Raw genomic sequence first — 20,617 nt, 5'->3', positions numbered from 1 at the left:
TTAGCCACAAGAGTCAAGAATTGCCCTGTAAGCAAGCCATTCTCCATTTTGCCCTCTGTTCTGACTGTCTCTGGCCTACGGGCTGGAGCCTTGGTTGAAGAGAATAGAAACAAATAAGCATTCAAGACTTCAAACTGTGCTTTATGGATGGAAGTTAACTGGGATTAGAATGGTGTGCTCTTGTAGAACCACTGATTGCACATAATGAGATGTGTGCGACAGCTTCAGTGTTTTTTATATTTTTGCTTTATTTTTCTTAAATTCCGTATGCTCTCTCTAGTAATGGAGTGGGGCAGGCAGTGCCTCAGCTTGGTCATGTTTTATTATGTGATTATGTAGTATTAGTAATAAGAATACTTACTGTGGAACTATATTGTAAAAGATCTGTGGAAAGCTAGGACTTCATACACCATGGTATTCAACACTCCATCATGGCAGAAGGAATAGAACTCTGATGCCCCTGCTCTGGAAACATGGGCCGTTACCACTTGAGCACAAGGAGAATAGTCACTAACAGTATATGAGCCGTGACCTGTAGATGAGCAGTTCTGATACCCTCTGATGGAGAGCAGTGGCTCACATGTGCAGTAGAAGGCATTTACTGTAAGGAATTTAGGTTTGGCAAACCTGGGACCTGACCCTGTTGTTCAGGCAGAACTTTCACTAAAGTTTTTGGGAGTTATATATGTATTAAATGGCAGAATTTTGACCACACCCATGGAGAGAAGCTGGGAAGTTAACACGCCTGTCAAAGCTATTGCTGTCTCAGTCAAATCTGGGAAACTGACTTTATAATTGTATAGTCTATTAACTTTTTTTTAAATTTAAAATGAAATCCTATAGAAACTGATGGTACTATCAAATTAGTGCTGATCTGGTGATCTCTTTAACTCTCATGCCAACTCTTCATACCTGGTGCCTATATAGCACTTCACATCTGCAAAGCACCATACAAATGTTAGCCAATTTGCACCACATCCCTGTGAGGTAGATGAGTAGCAGTATTCCCATTTTAAAGATAGGACTGTCAAGACAGTAAGATCCATCTATCCTGCAGCTGTATTGAGGATCCCTCAATATCAGTGAATGGTTAATCAAATCTCCTGGTACATATCCTTATTTTACATGAGGGGAAACTGAGGCACAGAGAAGTTAACTGACTTGCCCAAGGTCCTGTTGGAAGTTTGAAACGAGGCACTATTTCTGTCTCCCAGTCCGTATTTCAGAGTACTGTGCATAGAAGTCATCAGCAGTGTTATGGTTGTGATTTTGTTTCCTTAAATCATTTTATTTTTAGCCTTCCTTTTTTTCTGATTTTAACATTTAACATCCAGGAGGAACTTATTCTCTGTCTTCCAACATGTAAGTTATGGCATTGGCCAAAAATATGTTTTAATGACCATTTTCTTATAAGCTTGTGTAACGCCGACAGACCCCGGTTGTCGGGCGGGATTGAACTGGGGACCTCTGGAGCTTAATGCATGAGCTTCTACCGCATGAGCTAAAAGCCAACTGCCTGTAAGGTAACATGAGTCTGCTCTTCAGCTTTAACTTTCTTGCTAAGTGGTCTTGGTGCTGCTAGATGGGACAGAACACCACACCCAGAAGGTGTGTGGGTTACACTTGCAAAACAGGTTTGACTTGAAGTGAGCGCTTCATTTTGCAAAGTGTTCTCCCCCCCCCCCCCATACTGGAGATCTTGTGATGAGGTATTTAAAAAAAAAAAATGCTGCCCTGCTTCGTAATGCTAGAGCTTATTCTTCCTTGTCTCTTTTGTAGGTGATGTCTGATTACAGCTGCTTCACATTGGATTAACATTATATGCCTGGTCAATGAACTGTTGTTATATGAAGCAGAGCTGAGAGACTGGCACCTCTGCAACATGCATGTGATCTGAAAAATCAGGAATGCAGCACTCTGTTGTGAGAGCCTCTTGCCCAGAGAAGCGCATGCCATTTCTCCTACAAGAGAACAAAGTTAAGGGCTTTTTATCCCATTGACTGTAGCCCGGTCCCAACGGTTGGAGTGTTTCGTGAATCCCACAGATCTGGGATTTCTGTCTCTTTTTGCATCTTTCACGTTGACTCCAAGGCCAGCTCCCACCAGGACTTTTTAGGATTCTAAAGGCTTCTTTTAAATCTGTTAACAAGATGATTGACCTAAGCTTCCTAACGGAGGAGGAACAAGAGGCAATAATGAAGGTGCTCCAACGGGATGCAGAACTCAAGAGAAATGAAGAGGAGAGAGTCAGGTAAGAGACTAAAAATTATCCCAGCCCACACAGAATCTTTGGCTAGTGCAGGAGGCAGCTACCTGCTTGCAAGGAGGGAGAAGCAGAAGGTGTATGGGAAGTTGTTTCTTAGGCCTTTTCTACACTGGGGGATCCTGTCACTACACCCATGGGTGTAGTCGCACCAGCACAAGCCCCTACTGTAGACAGGCAGTGTTGCTTTCAGCCACAACTTTCATGGACACAGCTTATCCTGGTTTCAAGCAGGAGTAAGCTGTGCTAGTGCAAACAGAAGCTTTATAGTGGCTTTGGACTGCTACGCAGACAGGTAAGTATGTTTATGGCTGAAATCCACAGTGTAGATCAGCCCCTAGTTTCCTTTGTGATAGAAGAGTTGCTCATGTACTAACTATATTGACTATCCAAGTCAGTTCGGGTGCTATAACAGTTCCCAGAAAAATGGGACAGGGAATTAAAAATCTGAAAAATTGGAATGTTTTATAAACACAAATTTGCATTTGCAACTCTTTTCTGAGGTGGGATTTGAATTTTGCTCTTGAATTGTTCTTAAAAATCCTGGAGATACCAGCTTCTTCCTTTAGTTGATGTTCCTCAGAGACCCATGTTTTATTTAAACACTCTGTAACGACACCAGGGGATGCTGCTCTTCTACCGAGGCCTCTTTCTTGCAAAGCATTCTGAGCGTGTGTATCTCAAATAGGGGATGAGATGGCAGCCTGCTGCCTTGATGTGCAAGCTGCTTCCCTTTCTTCAGCAGAACAGTGCTGCCATAGTTGCTGGTCTACTGCCTCAGTCATCAGTTACTCTGCAAAGCTTTGGGTGGTACACCTGTGTCTGTATACAGCAAAAACAGCGTCGAGATAGGAAACCAATAATTCTAGTGAAATAAGAATCTGGGATGAGAAACTTTTGTAGAAGGGCTAAATTTTAAAGCCATTACAGAATACATTCCTAACAATCTGTTCTTAAATGTCCAGTTCTTAAAGGTGCCTGAAAGGGAAACTTAAACAATATTAACTACATAATGTTGCCTGTCACCTCAGAAATGGATGTTGCTTTTGCATATAGTGAATTAGGGTGGACGTGCTTGTTTGTCCGTGCTTTAGATACATCAGCACTAATCCAATCCTGTGGTGGTTTTGCATGATGCATGCCTCTGGGGGGAAGGAAAAGGGGGGGGATTTGGAATGAAAACCAAATCACAAGGGATTGAATGTGTTCAGGGTGGGTTTTGTCCTGGCGCCCAGCCATGGAAGAAGCATCTGGGGAAAGCAGCAATCACCAGAACAGCAAATCCACCACACTGCTGTTTCTAGTGGTCTGAATGTACCATATGAGTCCTGATGCATTTGCAGCATTTTGCTTTTGCCCTGTTCAAGATAGTATGCTTTCATGAGCGTGGCTATATGATGATGTATCCGATAGTATCAGTCGGCATATTTCATTGCAGGTATGGTTTATATCCTCAATAGAAAACACTTTCTCAGAAGCCAGGGTGGGGAAACAGGAAGTTTATGCCTCAAGTTGTCTACCCAGGTCATGAACCTTGACAAACTTAAATTCCTCTTTTTGTAAATAACTGCCTGGTCTTGGTCTTCAGCTGAGTCTGGCTTCATGGCTGTGTAAACTTCACAGATGTTCCTGAAGAGTTGAGATGAAGAATGTCATGTAAACATTACACCTTGACAAAGTGCTGAGGGGTGTTTGTGGGTATATAACGGCAGTCTTACACTAATAACTTCTTATACTTCACGTGATCTTTGTGCTGCTAGAGAGAAAATTTTAGGATTGAAAGAGCTACGATAGCAATCTAATCTATCCACATTCTGCATATTACGTGATTGATGATGTCACAGACTGCTTCTCAGAGCTGCTAACTCCCTTTAAAAGGAAATAGCTGTAAAATTACACTGGATCCTGCCTGCACAGTGGATCTCTGCTAGTAGCTCCCACTGTTGCTGGCCCGGAGCTGTGAAGATGCCCGGGGGGAATAATAAGGTGGTCACTAGCAGGCTGCCCCATGCTTTCCTCATCATTCCTTCCCATCTCCCATGTGTTCAGTGCTCGTGGACTACCTGCCTATACTTCTGAACCTCTGGGTAACATTCCCCCAGCCAGCCCTGTGCCACAGTACCACTAGAGCCCCGCCTGCAGCTCTTCCTCAGCTGGCTGGAAACGCACCAAAGAGTTGAGAATGGAGTACGTGCTTTCAGCCCCCCTCCCCCATGCCCTTTCGGAAGCAAGGTATGAGTGGGGCAGGAAGAGGGGGTGGTTGTCTCCCCTGCAAAGCCAAAAGGGAGGGTGGAGGTCTTTCTCCCAAATGGGGTCTGAGCTTTGAGAGGTAGAAAGTTTTCACCTTGTCTGTGTGCGCGAGATGTTCCCCCTCCCCCCATCACCCCATTTGGGGCTGGGGCACAGGCACATTCATGCCACCATGGTCGGGAGTGAGCCAGGAGCATGGAGTTGCGAGCTGAATGAGAGCTCCTAGCGGAGAACTGTCCAAAGACTCGACACTACTTCCCTAAATATACTATTACAGGGGGGAGGGGAAGAAGGAAGCTAACAAAAATAATCCTCCCCCCATAAGAAACAAAATTGGGAGTGAAATTTCAAATCTCTCTCTGCTGTTCCCTGTTCTGGCTAGGGATAGGGAAAGCGATCTTCACAGGGCCAGTGTAGTTGCCACACAGTGTGAGCTGCCATGTCTGACAGTAAAGTGGGTTAAGGACAGAGCTCTGGATTGGCTGCTGCATGATCCCTAACTGCTCCTTAACTATTTTGTGGTTCAGCATAAATACAGCATAGGGATCGTTCAGTAGATTGTAACATACAAAAATATGCTGATGTCCTAAGTTCTAGACTGTGATTTGATGAGGTCATCTGTGGTAGAGTGACTGACCACTGGCACCATGGTGTCTGGAGCAGCAAAATGTGACTGCTTTCACGTTGGGATACACTGTGTGGCTATGTGCCCGTCCTCCCCAGCAGAAGCCCTTGGAATCGCAGGAGATGTTGGCTTTTGCTTTCATTTGTTTACTCCTTCTGTAAATTAAGAAGGAGGCTAATGATATGGAAATTTTGATGTGACAGGAGCTCGGTCTGCAACCACCACCCATTGCACAGTGTGCCAGGGCCAAGTCGCTTAATATTTATCTTGGTGTGGTGCAATCCTAAGGACTCTTATATCATAAAGACCAAAAACAAACAAAGAACTAACAAACCCAACCCCAACTGTGGGCGTGATTCTGTCAAGTACCTCGCAATCTCAACTCTCCCATAACTTTCAGTGCAGGTTAATCATGCTCAGAACTTTGTAGGATTGGGTTTTTTATCCCAGACTTCCTGTGACTGACTTTTCATTCCATTGCTCCAACAGGTTAGATTCTTCGTACTGAAATCTCAGGGTTGCGGGGCGGGGAGGGGGAGAGAGAGAGAGAGCGTATGTGGAGTGCTGACTAGCAGGGTAGATTTGATTTAAATCAAATTGTTTTAAATCAAGTCTTCCTGACTAGTGATTTAATCATGGATTTCTACATAAAAGTGCATTCTTCACAACTCAGACATAGATGTAGGTTTCATTTTTAGAAGGTAAACACCAAACATTTTTCAAGTGATTTATTTTGAAAACTTTTCAGATTTAGTTTTACAGCTGTATCAGAAAATATGAATGATTGTTTGGTTATTTCATTTACTAAAGGTAATTGAAGCAGATATTTATGAAGTCATTGGGAGGTGAACTATCTCCAGTTCAACAGGTTAATCATTAATATTTGGAGGATTTTCTTGTCATGCTGTATTAGGAGGAGAACATCACCAGACAGACATTTACATTGTTTTATTTAACTAAAACAATGTTATGTATTCTGGATTTTTTTTTCTTCAACAGCAAACATCTAATATTTTAACAAAACAATCATATGAATTTTTTAATTCAGTTAAACATTCAAGTTTTTTAAAATCAGGTTTGTTTTTGTTAAAATTGTTTAACTAAAATAGTTTAAATGAAATATTTTTTTAAAAAACCAAAAATTAAATTGACTGTGTCAGCCAGGTCAACATGAGAAACCTTAAAATATTGGCTTCTGCAGGTAACTCAGTCGTCTTCACCTTCATTTTCCTGTTCATAATCTGGAAAAGAAAAACAAGCTTTCCTGCTTTTTTCAGGTCCCAAACAATTTCTCAATTTGGAATGAATTAGTCCAAAGGAAAAAAAAATTATTTCTACACCGGCAGAAGAAACTACTGCTATTAAAAGTGAGATTATCACTTCAACGGTCTCTGAATCCAAGTGCTTAAATGTCTTCCCCCAGTTCACTGGTGTGACTTTCTTTAAAACATCATCAGCAAACATATATTTCTTGAATGGTTCACCCTTAGCTCTGAAGTTTATTATAGTTGGCATTATGGAGGGATGATTGCTGAATGTCCACGTCATAGCCAACTCCTCTTCTTCAGCAGTTATGGTTTGACCTTGGTGCCAAGTATTGAGAATATTTGCAAGAAAATGAGCTGGAGATACTGCTTGTCTCATTTGTTTTATTTTAGTGCTTGTAATTTAACTCTGTCATCGCATATTTCTTTTTTTAAGATCTCACTCAGGTCCATCCAAATTTCAACAGGATCAGCAATAAAACTGCTATTTCCCTGCATTTTGTTCAAGCCTACAGAAATAGGCTTCAGGGTCCTCAGCATGTGCTCAACATTCTCTTCAGCCCAATGTTGAGAACTTTGGCTGTGACAGTGCCATCTATTTTTTTCACGGTTTTGTTCACAAACGGTCATCAGATTAGGCCAGTTCTTGATCTAGTGCTCAAAACCGTCCACTACTGAGTTCCATAGCATGTCTTACGGGAGAGTTAGCTTGGTTCTTCCCACGTTTTTCAGAGCAGCTGCTGCAAAGTGGTTGTTACGGAGTTATTTTGCAATTTCAACAACATTAGCCTTTATTTCTGGAACACTGAAGTCTTTGGCTAGGAGGTGCATCGTATGAGCAATGCAACTGTATGTTATTAGCTTGGGACTCTCTTCACTTTCTTCTAAATAATTTCTTATCTTGAATCCATTTGTAGCATTGTCTGTGACCAAGCTGCGTACTAGACATTTGAATTTTTTTTTCACAGTTTGTTATAGCTTTTACTGCTGCTTCTTGTAAGTATTCTGCTGGGTGCATTTCCTGATGTATCAATTGTTTCTGTAAGGAAGACATTCCCTTCTTCTGTTGTCACACAAGCACATACCACAGGATCATTGTGGACATTGCTCCACCCATCAAGACTCAGGTTAACAATTTTACCCTCTAGACCTTCTGCACATTGCTCAATTTCTCTTTCATACACTTTATCCAGCAATTTGCCTGCGACATCTGCTCTGTTGGGTGGACTGTATCCTGGTCTTTATAACTGAACCATGTTAATGAAGTGTGGGTTCTCAATAATACGGAAAGGAGAGTTTGTTGCATAAACAAACAGGGCAATTTTTTCATCAGTTACCACTTTTTGTAATCTGCTGGTTCTTATCACAAACTTATCTATGATTGTCTCTGGATGATGGAGATTTTTTTTTTTGCTACAGGGGATATACTGTGGCTATGTGACATACATGATGTGACTGAAACACAATAATTGGCAGATAACTCTGAAACTTTAGAAAATGATGGTGATCTTGAAGGTGGATAGTCTTCAGAATCCTGTATGTTGAGGATGGATTCTCCTAAACAAAAGTCAATGCAGTTATTTAATTATTATTACCATACTGCTTATTTACTATTACTCATTGCCTTCACCGACACTCAGTACTACTTTAAAGGTGAAATTGTAAAAGGAAGGTCTGCCTATTTCAGCTGTTTATTTTTTATCACAACTGCATCTAAAATGATAGTACCATAGAGTAACAACTATAATTTTTGCTCAAACATGAGAATTCAAGAATAGTCAAGAAGGAAGACAGGCAGTCCTTAAGAAAGAAGTATGAAATAAAAAAAATGTACCAACCTGAAGATCCTGCATGTTCAGACATGTTTCTTTCATCATCTTCAACACGGTTCCTCCTGAGAAGGAACACTTCTCATGATGTTTCATTCGGGCAACCAGGCCTTGCATTTCTTTGTGGAACTGTTTCCATTTTGCATGCATGTCTGTCTTACCCACAGGTAGAGGAACTTCATTAAAATATTCCCAAACTGGGTTTCTTTTATGGCCTGCTGCCATTATAGGTTTTCCCTTCTAGTGAGAGAATGGTATGGTAGATCTCAAATCAATGAAGGCTACACTCAGAAAGACCTCAAGACTTCTGGAATATGCTGCTCAAACAGTTTCACTTTTGTTTCTACTGCCTCTCCCTCCCTACTCACATTTATCTCCAGACTTCTTCTCCTTGTCCAGATCTATTCCGCCCCCAACAATCTTCAATTCATTGAACCTTTTGAAACTTTGCACTTTTAGAAAGAGGTAAGGGATTGACAGAGGGACAATAGTGTTGAGGTCTGTTGTTTCTCACCTCTATATTTTATTTATTTAAAAACATTTTTGCTGTTAACAAGTAACAGCCATGTTAGTCTGTCTTTGCAAAAAGAAAAAGAGTACTTGTGGCACCTTAGAGACTAACCAATTTATTTGAGCATGAGCTTTCGTGAGCTACAGCTCACTTCATCAGATGCATACCGTGGAAACTGCAGAAGACATTATATACACACAGAGACCATGAAACAATACCTCCTCCCACCCCACTGTCCTGCTGGTAATAGCTTATCTAAAGTGATCATCAAGTTGGGCCATTTCCAGCACAAATCCAGGTTTTCTCACCTTCTGCCCCCCCCCCCCGCCCCAAACTCACTCTCCTGCTGGTAATAGCCCATCGAAAGTGACCACTCTCTTCACAATGACAGGTTTCAGAGTAACAGCCGTGTTAGTCTGTATTCGCAAAAAGAAAAGGAGTACTTGTGGCACCTTAGAGGCTAACCAATTTATTAGAGCATAAGCTTTCGTGAGCTACAGCTCACTTCATCAGATGCATATCGTGGAAACTGCAGCAGACTTTATATATACACAGAGAATATGAACCAATACCTCCTCCCACCCCACTGTCCTGCTGGTAATAGCTTATCTAAAGCGATCATCAGGTGGGCCATTTCCAGCACAAATCCAGGTTTTCTCACCCTCCACCCCCCCAACACAAATTCACTCTCCTGCTGGTGATAGCCCATCCAAAGTGACAACTCTTTACACAATGTGCATGACAATCAAGTTGGGCTATTTCCTGCACAAATCCAGGTTTTCTCACATCCCCCCCACCCCCATACACACACAAACTCACTCTCCTGCTGGTAATAGCTCATCCAAACTGACCACTCTTCAAGTTTAAATCCAAGTTAAACCAGAACATTGGGGGGGGGGGGGTAGGAAAAAACAAGAGGAAACAGGCTACCTTGCATAATGACTTAGCCACTCCCAGTCTCTATTTAAGCCTAAATTAATAGTATCCAATTTGCAAATGAATTCCAATTCAGCAGTTTCTCGCTGGAGTCTGGATTTGAAGTTTTTTTGTTTTAAGATAGCGACCTTCATGTCTGTGATTGCGTGACCAGAGAGATTGAAGTGTTCTCCGACTGGTTTATGAATGTTATAATTCTTGACATCTGATTTGTGTCCATTTATTCTTTTACGTAGAGACTGTCCAGTTTGACCAATGTACATGGCAGAGGGGCATTGCTGGCACATGATGGCATATATCACATTGGTGGATGTGCAGGTGAACGAGCCTCTGATAGCGTGGCTGATGTTGTTAGAGCCAGAAGAGTTCCCAGAAGTTACCTACTACAGGACAGGCCTAACAAAGAAAATAACAGAACGCCACTAGCCGTCACCTTCAGCCCCCAACTAAAACCCCTCCAACGCATTATTAAGGATCTACAACCTATCCTAAAGGATGACCCAACACTCTCACAAATCTTGGGAGACAGGCCAGTCCTTGCCTACAGACAGCCCCGCAACCTGAAGCAAATACTCACCAACAACCACATACCACACAACAGAACCACTAACCCAGGAACTTATCCTTGCAACAAAGCCCGTTGCCAATTGTGCCCACGTATCTATTCAGGGGACACCATCACAGGGCCTAATAACATCAGCCACAGTATCAGAGGCTCGTTCACCTGCACATCCACCAATGTGATATATGCCATCATGTGCCAGCAATGCCCCTCTGCCATGTACATTGGTCAAACTGGACAGTCTCTACGTAAAAGAATAAATGGACACAAATCAGATGTCAAGAATTATAACATTCATAAACCAGTCGGAGAACACTTCAATCTCTCTGGTCACGCAATCACAGACATGAAGGTCGCTATCTTAAAACAAAAAAACTTCAAATCCAGACTCCAGCGAGAAACTGCTGAATTGGAATTCATTTGCAAATTGGATACTATTAATTTAGGCTTAAATAGAGACTTGGAGTGGCTAAGTCATTATGCAAGGTAGCCTGTTTCCTCTTGTTTTTTCCTACCCCCCCCCCCAATGTTCTGGTTTAACTTGGATTTAAACTTGAAGAGTGGTCAGTTTGGATGAGCTATTACCAGCAGGAGAGTGAGTTTGTGTGTGTATGGGGGTGGGGGGGATGTGAGAAAACCTGGATTTGTGCAGGAAATAGCCCAACTTGATTGTCATGCACATTGTGTAAAGAGTTGTCACTTTGGATGGGCTATCACCAGCAGGAGAGTGAATTTGTGTTGGGGGGGTGGAGGGTGAGAACCTGGATTTGTGCTGGAAATGGCCCACCTGATGATCACTTTAGATAAGCTATTACCAGCAGGACAGTGGGGTGGGAGGAGGTATTGTTTCATATTCTCTGTGTATATATAAAGTCTGCTGCAGTTTCCATGATATGCATCTGATGAAGTGAGCTGTAGCTCACGAAAGCTTATGCTCTAATAAATTGGTTAGTCTCTAAGGTGCCACAAGTACTCCTTTTCTGTTAACAAGTATGTATCTCTGGATGCACAAATCCACAGTTTGAGGACTGCAAAACTAAGCATCTCTGATGGTATCTTCTAGACTGAGCACTGAGTCCCATTGGGTAGATAGAAAGATTAACCTACAGAATCCCCTGGAGCCCCATAAGATTGGGTCCCTAATCCATGAAGTATTGGAACTCATTTACAAAATTTTTCTTAAACATTACATGAATATATTGTCTCATACTATAGAATTAGGATTTATAATCTCTATTCTGTGAGGAGATATCTTTGAGCTATAATGTATCTTAATGTAAACTATCTTTAGATTGCTTTTTTCCTCAAAAACATTTTATCAAAAAAATCCGATTTAAATTAAAAAAATCTGATTTTTTTTAAAATCATTGGTTTTTATCCACCCTGCTGCCTAGTGAAAGACTGAACTGCACTATGTGTACTGCACTAAGTTAACAGCCAATTGTACATTGTAATGTGCTAGAAATTAATGTGCACATGCAACTTCCATCCTAATAGATCCCTAAGCTTCTGACAGATGAAATGCATACAGTACAATTGAAATGCAGTCACATTTGGGATATGGATGGCAGTGTTTAAGGGATACATTGCATGCTGCACAGCTGGCAGAGATAGCTTTGAATGACAAATCACAATGTTCACAGGTAGCCACAAACTGGGTGTGTCTCATTTTGTGGGTGCCCAACTTGAGATCCTGGCACTGAGCACACACTGCAGCAACTGAGGTCCATGGGGTCTGTGATTTGAACATATGAAGTAGTCCTATATAATGCTATTTATTCTGTGTTTAAAAAAAAAAACAAAAAAAAAAATCAAACCACAAAACTGGTTCTAGGTGTCTCAGATTGAGCACCCAAAATTAGTGGATACTTAATCTCTCAGCCTTCATTCCCCATCTGTAAAATGGGGATAATACCACTTCCCTCATATCACAGGGCACCCTTGTTTCTCTATCTATGCTTTAGAAACATCAGCTGTAATCCTGGGGTAGTTTTGCATGATGCATGCCTCTGGGGGGGGAAGGAAAAGTAGGGATTTGGAATGAAAACCTTATTACAAGGGATTGGAGTGCCCAGGAACACAGCCATTGAAAGAGCATCTGTGAAAATAAATTCATTTGTTTGTGAAGCACTCAGATACCATAGTGATGAGTGCTGTAGAAAAGCCTATGAGGAAATTAATAATTCTGTCTTCAGGATTTAAATAGTGCGCAGTAAATGAGGCCTAGGGCCATACATTGAACAATGAGGCTAAAATGAAATACAGTAGAACCTCAGAATTATGAACACCTTGGGAATGGAGGTTGTTCGTGACTCTGAAATGTTTGTAACTCTGAACAAAATATTATGGTTGTTTAAAAAGTTTACAACTGAACCTTGACTTAAGTTTTAAAACTTTACTATGCAGTAGAAAAATGCTTATTTTAACTATCTTAATTTAAATGAAACCAACACAGAAACAGTTTCTTTACCTTGTCAAAATCACAGAGCTATCTCATTTGCACCAGCCAAATGGAAACTGAGTCTCAAAGACTCTGTTTGCAGAGAGGTTACATACAATCCCTGATCTGGAGCCTTGAGTACTGATCATAAAACCTTTGGGCTTAGCTACAAATGCAGTCCCAAAGAAGTAGCAGTTTATATAGGTTATATAAACTTATGCAGACTGAAGAGGAATGTTCATGCACAGCTTAATGTTTAAACAGTTATTCATGTGCTTTGCAAATGTTCGTAGCTGTCTTCTGCCTTAAAGGTTTATTGCTGAAGGTACAAAAATATTCTTAATAGGTATATCTTCACCCTGTTGGCTAACACATCATTTGATCCCCTGCCTCTGACATCCTCATCTTCTGTTCTTGAATTATTTTGGTCCCACAGACTAGGTAACATTTTGCAAGTGCCTATGTGTTTTAGACTCCTAATTCCCATTTTCACAAGTGATTTCACCCTGGCATGTAAATCCCATTGATTTACACTCCCATGTGCCTAAATCACTTGACAATGGGACTTGAGTGCTTTTGAAAATTTCACCCTGTGTCTCTGTTTGGTACTGCTGTTGCAGGAGAGAGATTCTGACAGGTATTTCTAGAAAAAGTGGTTGCTATTTAAAAAGCCAGCATTTGCCAGCAGTTACGACACGCTTTCTTCCTGTGCCTAGAACAGAACACATCAGTGACACATGTTCACTTTTTAATGGTGAACCCTTTTTGGGTCGAAGAGCTGTTCATATATAAATATTTATTGTTGCAAGAGCTCCCAAAATGTGCTAAGCATGATACAAACTGATGGAAAGCAACAGCCCCTGTCTGAAGTTTAAGGCAGGTGAGGGTAGAGGGGATAAAGAATACAAGCCAGGTGATCAGTGTGGTGGTTGTCACATATCTTGTTAGTTCTGTGATTGTTTTTAATACTGTGAGGGCAGTAGTGGGGTGAAGGGGATGAGTTAAGACAGAGACTGAGGGGTTTGGAAGTGAATGGTGCTGTATAAGTACAAAGGCCTGTTACTGCTCACTTTGTTCTCATGTGCAGGATCATCTGTAATAGTGAACCATGCAGCAGTGCCTAGCACCTCAGTCCATAAAAAACAGGACCAGAATATTGTGGAGAACTCCTTGAAACTGGGGTTTGCTATACGGTTGAGTGTTCTGCCTCAATGTCCTGTCTCACTGTGAAATTGTGATTTTTCAGGATAAACGCTTAAAAGGAAAGCAGTTTGTAGGTGGATACTAGCATTTGTCAGCCTTATCACTTTTCATCACTCCAACCAGCTGCAGGAGTGCCCAGAGAAGTTTGTGCCATGAGCTGTCAAATGTCTAGTTAAATCCACAAAAATATGGACCACTTTCCCATTATTCTCCAGCACTTTCTCACTTAACACATGCAGATGGAATATTTGCTCCACTATACCTCTTTTGGGTCTAAAACTGTCTTATTCTTCAGCCAGAAAGTTCTCTCTCGTGGACACAATTCTCTTTAAGACGATGCACTGCAGTATTTCTCTAGGGTCTTGTGACCAGGGTCACGGGGGAGCTTCACTGAGATTGCTCAATCAGGGCAAACTGCAAAGAATGGGGCAACTGTGGTTATTCTAATAGTTAGATTCACCAAGCCAGCAACAAAACAGCTTCTACAATACTTTGCTGTTTACCCAGAACCCCCCCCAAAAAACAGCTCCCTTAAAGCAATCCAGCCTTGGGCTTCCACCCAGACCATCCAAGACAAATAGAGTGAGGATGATTTAAAATCGTATTCACCATGTATCAAGTTCTACCCATCCCAAGGGATCAGGCACATTACCCACCAGATCAATGAATATTTCAGATCATACCCAAGTACACTCTGATAGCCAATTCTTATGAACGAAACTAAGACTTCTTAAAAGAAAAGAGAGAGTATTGTGGTTAAAAGGTCATTATACCTACAGATATGAATAAAGTTTCCCAGGTCAGTTTCATAGTAGAAATGGTGAGCTGCTGAATTGAAAAAAAAAGTCCTTTCCAGAATCAGTTAATCAAGTTATAGTCCAAACAGGCAGTCCATGTCAAATATCAGGGTAATCCAAACTAGATCTGGATACCTCAGTCTTGAGGCTTAACCTTCCCCTGATGAAGCTTAAACAGATTGTCACAAGAGAAGGTGCAAATAGTGGAGGAAGGTGAGAATTTAGATCTAAAGATATAACATGAAAAGACAGACAATGGTGTCATCTAGGTCCGTTGAAAAAGTGAAGATATTCCTACCCAAATCTGAGGAGACACTGGAGTGTGTTGAGCACTTCAAATACCTGGGTTGTATGACTCCAAGGGATGCAAAGCATCACTTAGAGACCTGAGAAGGGTTAAACGCAACGGGCTAGTTATTTACTTATTTGTTTAGCTTTGAAGGTATTTGCAGCCAGTTGCTCTTTGTGAATTTATGTATGTAGTTTGCATACTTTGATTAAATTGGTAATGGAATATTATTAATTAAAGGGGCCCGCCTACGTTCTTTCACAGGGGGCCTCAAAATGTCTTGCTGTGGCTTGGCTGGTGGGCAGCTCCAGATGCAACACCAGTCTGGTTCCTGGTCTCTCTGTTTTTGCTTGAAAATTTTATCATGATCGCACACATTTGTGAAGAGTTGAATTAGCCTATTCTGTGGTGACCATGGCTGCAATGCCATTGTAGACTCCTATTACAATTAATGAGGGGAAAGTAACTACTCAGAGAATACAAAGATGGGGCACTGTATAAATGAAAAGGTCAAGCACCTAACCTATACTACTGTGTATATACACTCCTCACTGCACCCACTACTGAAAGGCCATCATATCTCTAGCAGTGGGCAGCAGCTAGGTGAACTGACACTTAGCACAGTGCTCAGAAGTAAAAGAGAAGAAATGTCTTGGCCAGGGCACTGAGGCCATCTCTCTCTTCATGAGAAGAGTGACATGAAAACTCTTAAGTAGGTATAAAACAGATGAGGGTAAGGCCTTGTCCACAAGACTTTTAACCTATAAATTCTGGTTCTTTATCTTGGAAAGTTTAAGGACTGCGTTGACCCTGCTGGGGTTCAAACACACCATTTAAAGGAACCTGGCTTTCACCAGCCTGATAGTTAGGCAACAAAAACATCCCACTCCAACTACCATGCCCAGATGCCAGAAATTCAGACACCATTGACTTTCAAATTAAATAAGCCTTTGAGTTCACAAAGTAACCTAGTGGCATGATTGAAGCTCAAGAGAATAGTAATGCACCATGATCACGTCATACATGTTTTGGGAAAGGATCACAGAACATGATCAAAGTTTATGCTTGAGAGCACTTTTGGAGAGTAGCAAACACATAAACCATGATCTCTGAAATGTAGTTAATTGGACTGTTTAGAGAAGGCTCCAGGTGAATTTGAGGACCGTTTATATCTTGTAGGCTGTCTGCTAAAATGAAAGTGCTTAAGTAACTTCGTGAACCAAATTTCTTCAACAGAGAATGAAAGGTGGGATTTTTCATATTTACTTAGGGGAGCTGAATGCCCAATTCTCATTAATTGTATTCCCACAGTGAGTTCCCTTCTAAGATTTTATTCATGCTTTTCTTTGATTTGTTGTGCAAAATTGCCCCGGTGAAAGTACATGTCCAATGTGAAAATCAGGCCCCTGTCTGTACATAGTGTCTATTCAGCTTGGGGACAAAAATGATCTAGTTCTTAAGAATGTGTAAGGGATAGTAGTACTTGTAAGACTGCTATGAAAAGTATTCAGATGAGTTGAAACTGAAATGTGTACTCTCCAATAAAGAAGCATGATGCGCTATGCAGCATGTAAAGTTGAATTGCTTGCTTTGAAGACTTATCCGAAACTCTCTTCTGAACAGACTATTGAAGGTTTTTCAGTGATGCATTTACACTGTGAGCTGCTTGGGCAGGGACCTCTCTTCTGAGTTTCTGTGTATGCTTTTTGGCACTATATAAATAAATAATTAATTGTTTAAATCAACCAAGTACTCCAATATAAAATGGGGTTAAATCTAGGCAAATTGTTTTATTTTTATTAATTTCATGTTTAAACTTGTCGAAATCTAGCTACATTTTGAAACACTTCAATGTTGAAACAAAACATTTTGACTCCTTTTTGGGTGTTTTTCTCCCTCTGGCTGAAACCATTTGCTGAATTTGACCCAAATTTATGAATAGCGCTGGTCGAATAAACTATTTGTCCAGAAAATTTGCCCAGCTCTACCCAGGGCCCAGCTCACTTCAGTGGGAGTTCTGCTTGATGAAAGACTGAGCAAGGATTTCATGAGTGGATCTATGACGACTGCATTTTTAAAGCAGACGTTCTGCCTAATCTAGTAGGAGTAGGAAGAAGGATGAAGCAGCAGGAAAACTGACTGTTAGCTTTTTAATACCACTGCTGTATATTTTCCCCATCTATTATATAGCCTTCAGTACTGAAGAGAGCCAGTGTCCCCTTTTTTTTTCCTTCCTTCCCTTTTTGGTCATTCTTATCTGACCTAGTATTTCCTATCCATAGCTACTGTGCCTGACATTATTTTGTTCACACAAATAAGCGCAATCTTTTTCCCTTTTGCAGGCATTTACCAGAAAAAATTAAGAATGACAATCAGCTAAAGAATATGAGCGGGCAGTGGTTTTATGAAGCAAAGTCAAAGAGGCACAGAGATAAAATACATGGAGCAGATATCATTAGAGCATCAATAAGAAGGAAACCCACAACAATAGGTAAGTTTACTTCAGGGATCCTGGTATAGTGACGATCCGCTTAGTTAGCGCACCAAAGATATTTTGCATCTTTGAAGGTGCTGTACAAAAATAATGCAATCTCCTCCTGAGCAAGAATTGGGGTAGAAGAGGTATGTTTGCTGTTTATTGTGTGAAGTACATTCTTCTGTCAATACATCCTGTTAATACTAACTAGAAATGTGGATGGGAAGGATTGTCTTATGCTTACAGAATTGGACCCTTTCACTGGGGTTCTGTTCCTAGCTCTGCTGACAGCTCCTTGTGTGACCCTGAGCATATCACAAGGGCTCAAATGACCACTGATTTGGGATGCCCCAGCTTTTGGGTGTTCAACTTGTGACCCCTGAAGTCTGGTGCTTTTTATTTGTGGTAGGTAATCAGAGGTGCTTCAACTGGAATTCCTAAAACAAAGAGAAATACAGGGGACCAGAAATGGGCAAGAAGAAACCTCTTTGCATTCTTTCTCATTTAGAACTGATAGTCCATAACATTTCAGATTGTGTGTTTAAGCTCTAGGTAAAGAGTTTCTCTATGTTTAACATAAAGTTCTGTGTCGGCCACCATGCAACTTGAAGGAGCAATCATTTATTCACAAGCATGCAATTACTTGAACCGGCAAGGTTACGTATTAGGACATTCAAAACTGGCTTAAATCTGACTTGTAAACTACACAGAATTGTTTAGCTCCAATGACTCATAAAGTGATTAAACAATTTCCCTCACAGCAATGCTCTGTGAAAATGTACACCTGAATGTGGCACTTCTATTTCTGCACACTGAGAATTAATCTTGTTTTCAGGAGTACTGCAGAAGTACAGAAGGCCATATAAAAATGTTCCTAAAACTTCATGGAATGCTTTGTGACTTCAGCAAAGTAGGATTTCTCCTCCCCCTCCAAAAGAAAAAAAAAGCCCAACCAAACTCAATTGTATGATCACCGTTCAAGTTTTCACATACTAGTTTGTATTTCTTCTACTGCATTGGTTCTCTGTAGGTTCCATCCAGGGACAACCTCCTTCCTGCCCCTCCCAAATACACCAATTAGCTGGGGTTCCAGGACCCCCCTCCAATTTAGCAATATAGGAAGGGGGCAAAATGGTCCTACCACCTTGACTCATGTTAATTGAGAACCCATGTTTTACAGAACCCTCCTTTTCATTTGACCACCAAATATTGTGGGGTTAAGACTCCTCATTGTACTGACATTACATTCAATGAGCCTTTAGCTGCTGTAAGAAATACAAGAACACCGCTGCTAATTCATTGGTTGCAGGATATTTTACCAATTAGAATTGCTTTAACATTTAGGACTCTTGGTGCAGTGGATATTACAATTGGGGATGATAAAATGAGAACCCCACACACTTATTTACTCTAGATGTCTTGATGTACCCTTACCTGTAATCCTAGTACAATGTGTTTGTGAAATAATTTTAAAACCTATTGCAACTACTTGCCTGTATTTACCTGCAGTGGAAACCTACATGAACATAATGAGAGATAACTTTTGGTCTTGTTTCCTATTTTAGCTGAGCAGAGTCAGAACAAATCAGATAAAACAAAGAACAGTTGGGTGAACAATGTCAATAAGGAAGTTTCTGTCCCAGCAGAGCTATCTGGTATCAGGGAAGAGATAGAAGAAGGGGACGTGAAATCCAATCAAAGGTAAGAAAGCGTTCTCTGAGATGGAGTCAGTAACTTGACTTTTTGTGTATTAATTAGGGCTGCGTATAATTTGTGACTCGTGTGTTTCCTTTTTCAGCATTTCACATAAATATTTCTGGCATTTAATGCAAGGGGACTTTCAAGCCCTGAAAACATCACATTGTCATCAAATTGCAGTGGTCTGCCAACACTTACTCAGACTGGCCTGGAAATTCACATCTGCAGTAGCTTGACATGTCATGGTTTGTGCATTCAGATGTTCCTGGAAGCACCATGACTGCCATCTTTGGCAACTTTCACTCTGAGGAGACAAGCCAGGGGTTTATAAAACACAGTCTCACACGTGTTCACGTAAACACACACCATAGGACAGGTGGAGACTGGAAGCTGCCTTGGATGTATGCAGTCTGGGTTGATTTCCAGAAGTGACTCAGTGATCTTCCATTCTCCAGTTAGGATAATGGGCCAAACTGAGGTGCCAAGGTCGTGGCAGCCACAAATAGCAGGGTAGCAGCCACTGGATTTTTCCATTGAGCGTAACAGATAGTAGGAGGTGGCTTAATTGAGAGCAGTTTCCTGTTACTTTGGTGCTGCTAGCATGACTGTGAGCAGATTTGGGGCTAGATCAGGAGTATAGAATACTCAATCTGATACCAGCACCCTGAGACTTCTGGACCAATGGTGAAGCAGTTCCCAGGATAGAGTTTTTTCCATTGAGAACATCCTGTCCAAGACATTCACAAAATTAGACAGGTTGAGAATCCCCGATAATTTCAACTGTCATGGTAAAGCCTGGAGAGAGGTGGGCTCGGAGATGCCCAGGACCTGACTTATAGTGGTATAGACGACTTGTCAGTTTTTTTGTTTTTTGTTGTTTGTTTGTTGTTGTTTTTTTTAAATCATCTCCACCTATTCCATTGATAGCTGGAAATGAATTGGAATGATCATTGGAGTGAAAGTGAAATATACTCTCTTTGTGAGACACCCACAGAATGCAGTAATCCAGTTCAGAGGTGACAGGAACGTGCAAAGCTGTAGCACAGAGGTCCCCAAATGGTGGGGCGTCCCCCAAGGGGGGCACAGAGGAATGTTCAGGGCGTATGTGACTGGGGCCTGGGCCAGCCCCCCGAGGGGGGGGCGCAGAGAGGGAGTGCCATCCAGCTCCACTACTGCCCCCACCACCAGCTGCAGGCTTGGCCCCCTTACCCCATCTGTGGCTCTGCTCCCGGTTCCAGGGGGTGGGAGGGCAGACAGAGGTAAGTGAGGATGTGAGGTAAAAAGTTTGGGGACCTTTGCTATAGAGGTCTCCATTTGAAAAGAAAGGTGACAATCTTGAAGCTAAACACAAACAGAAAAAAATTGCTCTTACCTGCCACTTGTACATTGATCCTCCAGAAACAGCTGAGGAACCAACAAAACCTCTAGACTGGGAGCCAAAGTAACCAAAGGTGAGCGTAATCTGTCAATTGA

At 41.4% G+C, this 20,617-nt stretch overlaps 1 protein-coding gene across 2 annotated transcripts in view; it reads left to right on the top strand.

The window, feature by feature from the left end:
- The window catches only part of SYTL2 (synaptotagmin like 2), an 82,716-nt gene that overhangs the window by 22,508 nt on the left and 39,591 nt on the right, over positions 1–20,617 (top strand). For both annotated transcript variants that reach the window (XM_084621517.1, XM_084621516.1), the window contains exons 2-4: positions 1,780–2,251; positions 17,313–17,461; positions 19,012–19,147. In XM_084621517.1, coding sequence (XP_084477643.1) covers positions 2,151–2,251; positions 17,313–17,461; positions 19,012–19,147 — 386 coding nt within the window. In that variant the 5' untranslated portion in view covers positions 1,780–2,150. The remainder of the gene's footprint in view (positions 1–1,779; positions 2,252–17,312; positions 17,462–19,011; positions 19,148–20,617) is intronic.

The sequence above is a fragment of the Lepidochelys olivacea genome (genome assembly GCF_965140295.1).
Source record: "Lepidochelys olivacea isolate rLepOli2 genome assembly, chromosome: 1".
In the NCBI taxonomy this organism is placed as follows: domain Eukaryota; kingdom Metazoa; phylum Chordata; order Testudines; family Cheloniidae; genus Lepidochelys; species Lepidochelys olivacea.
The sequence above is the reverse complement of the archived record's forward strand: the minus strand, read 5'-3'. Positions and strand labels throughout refer to the sequence as shown.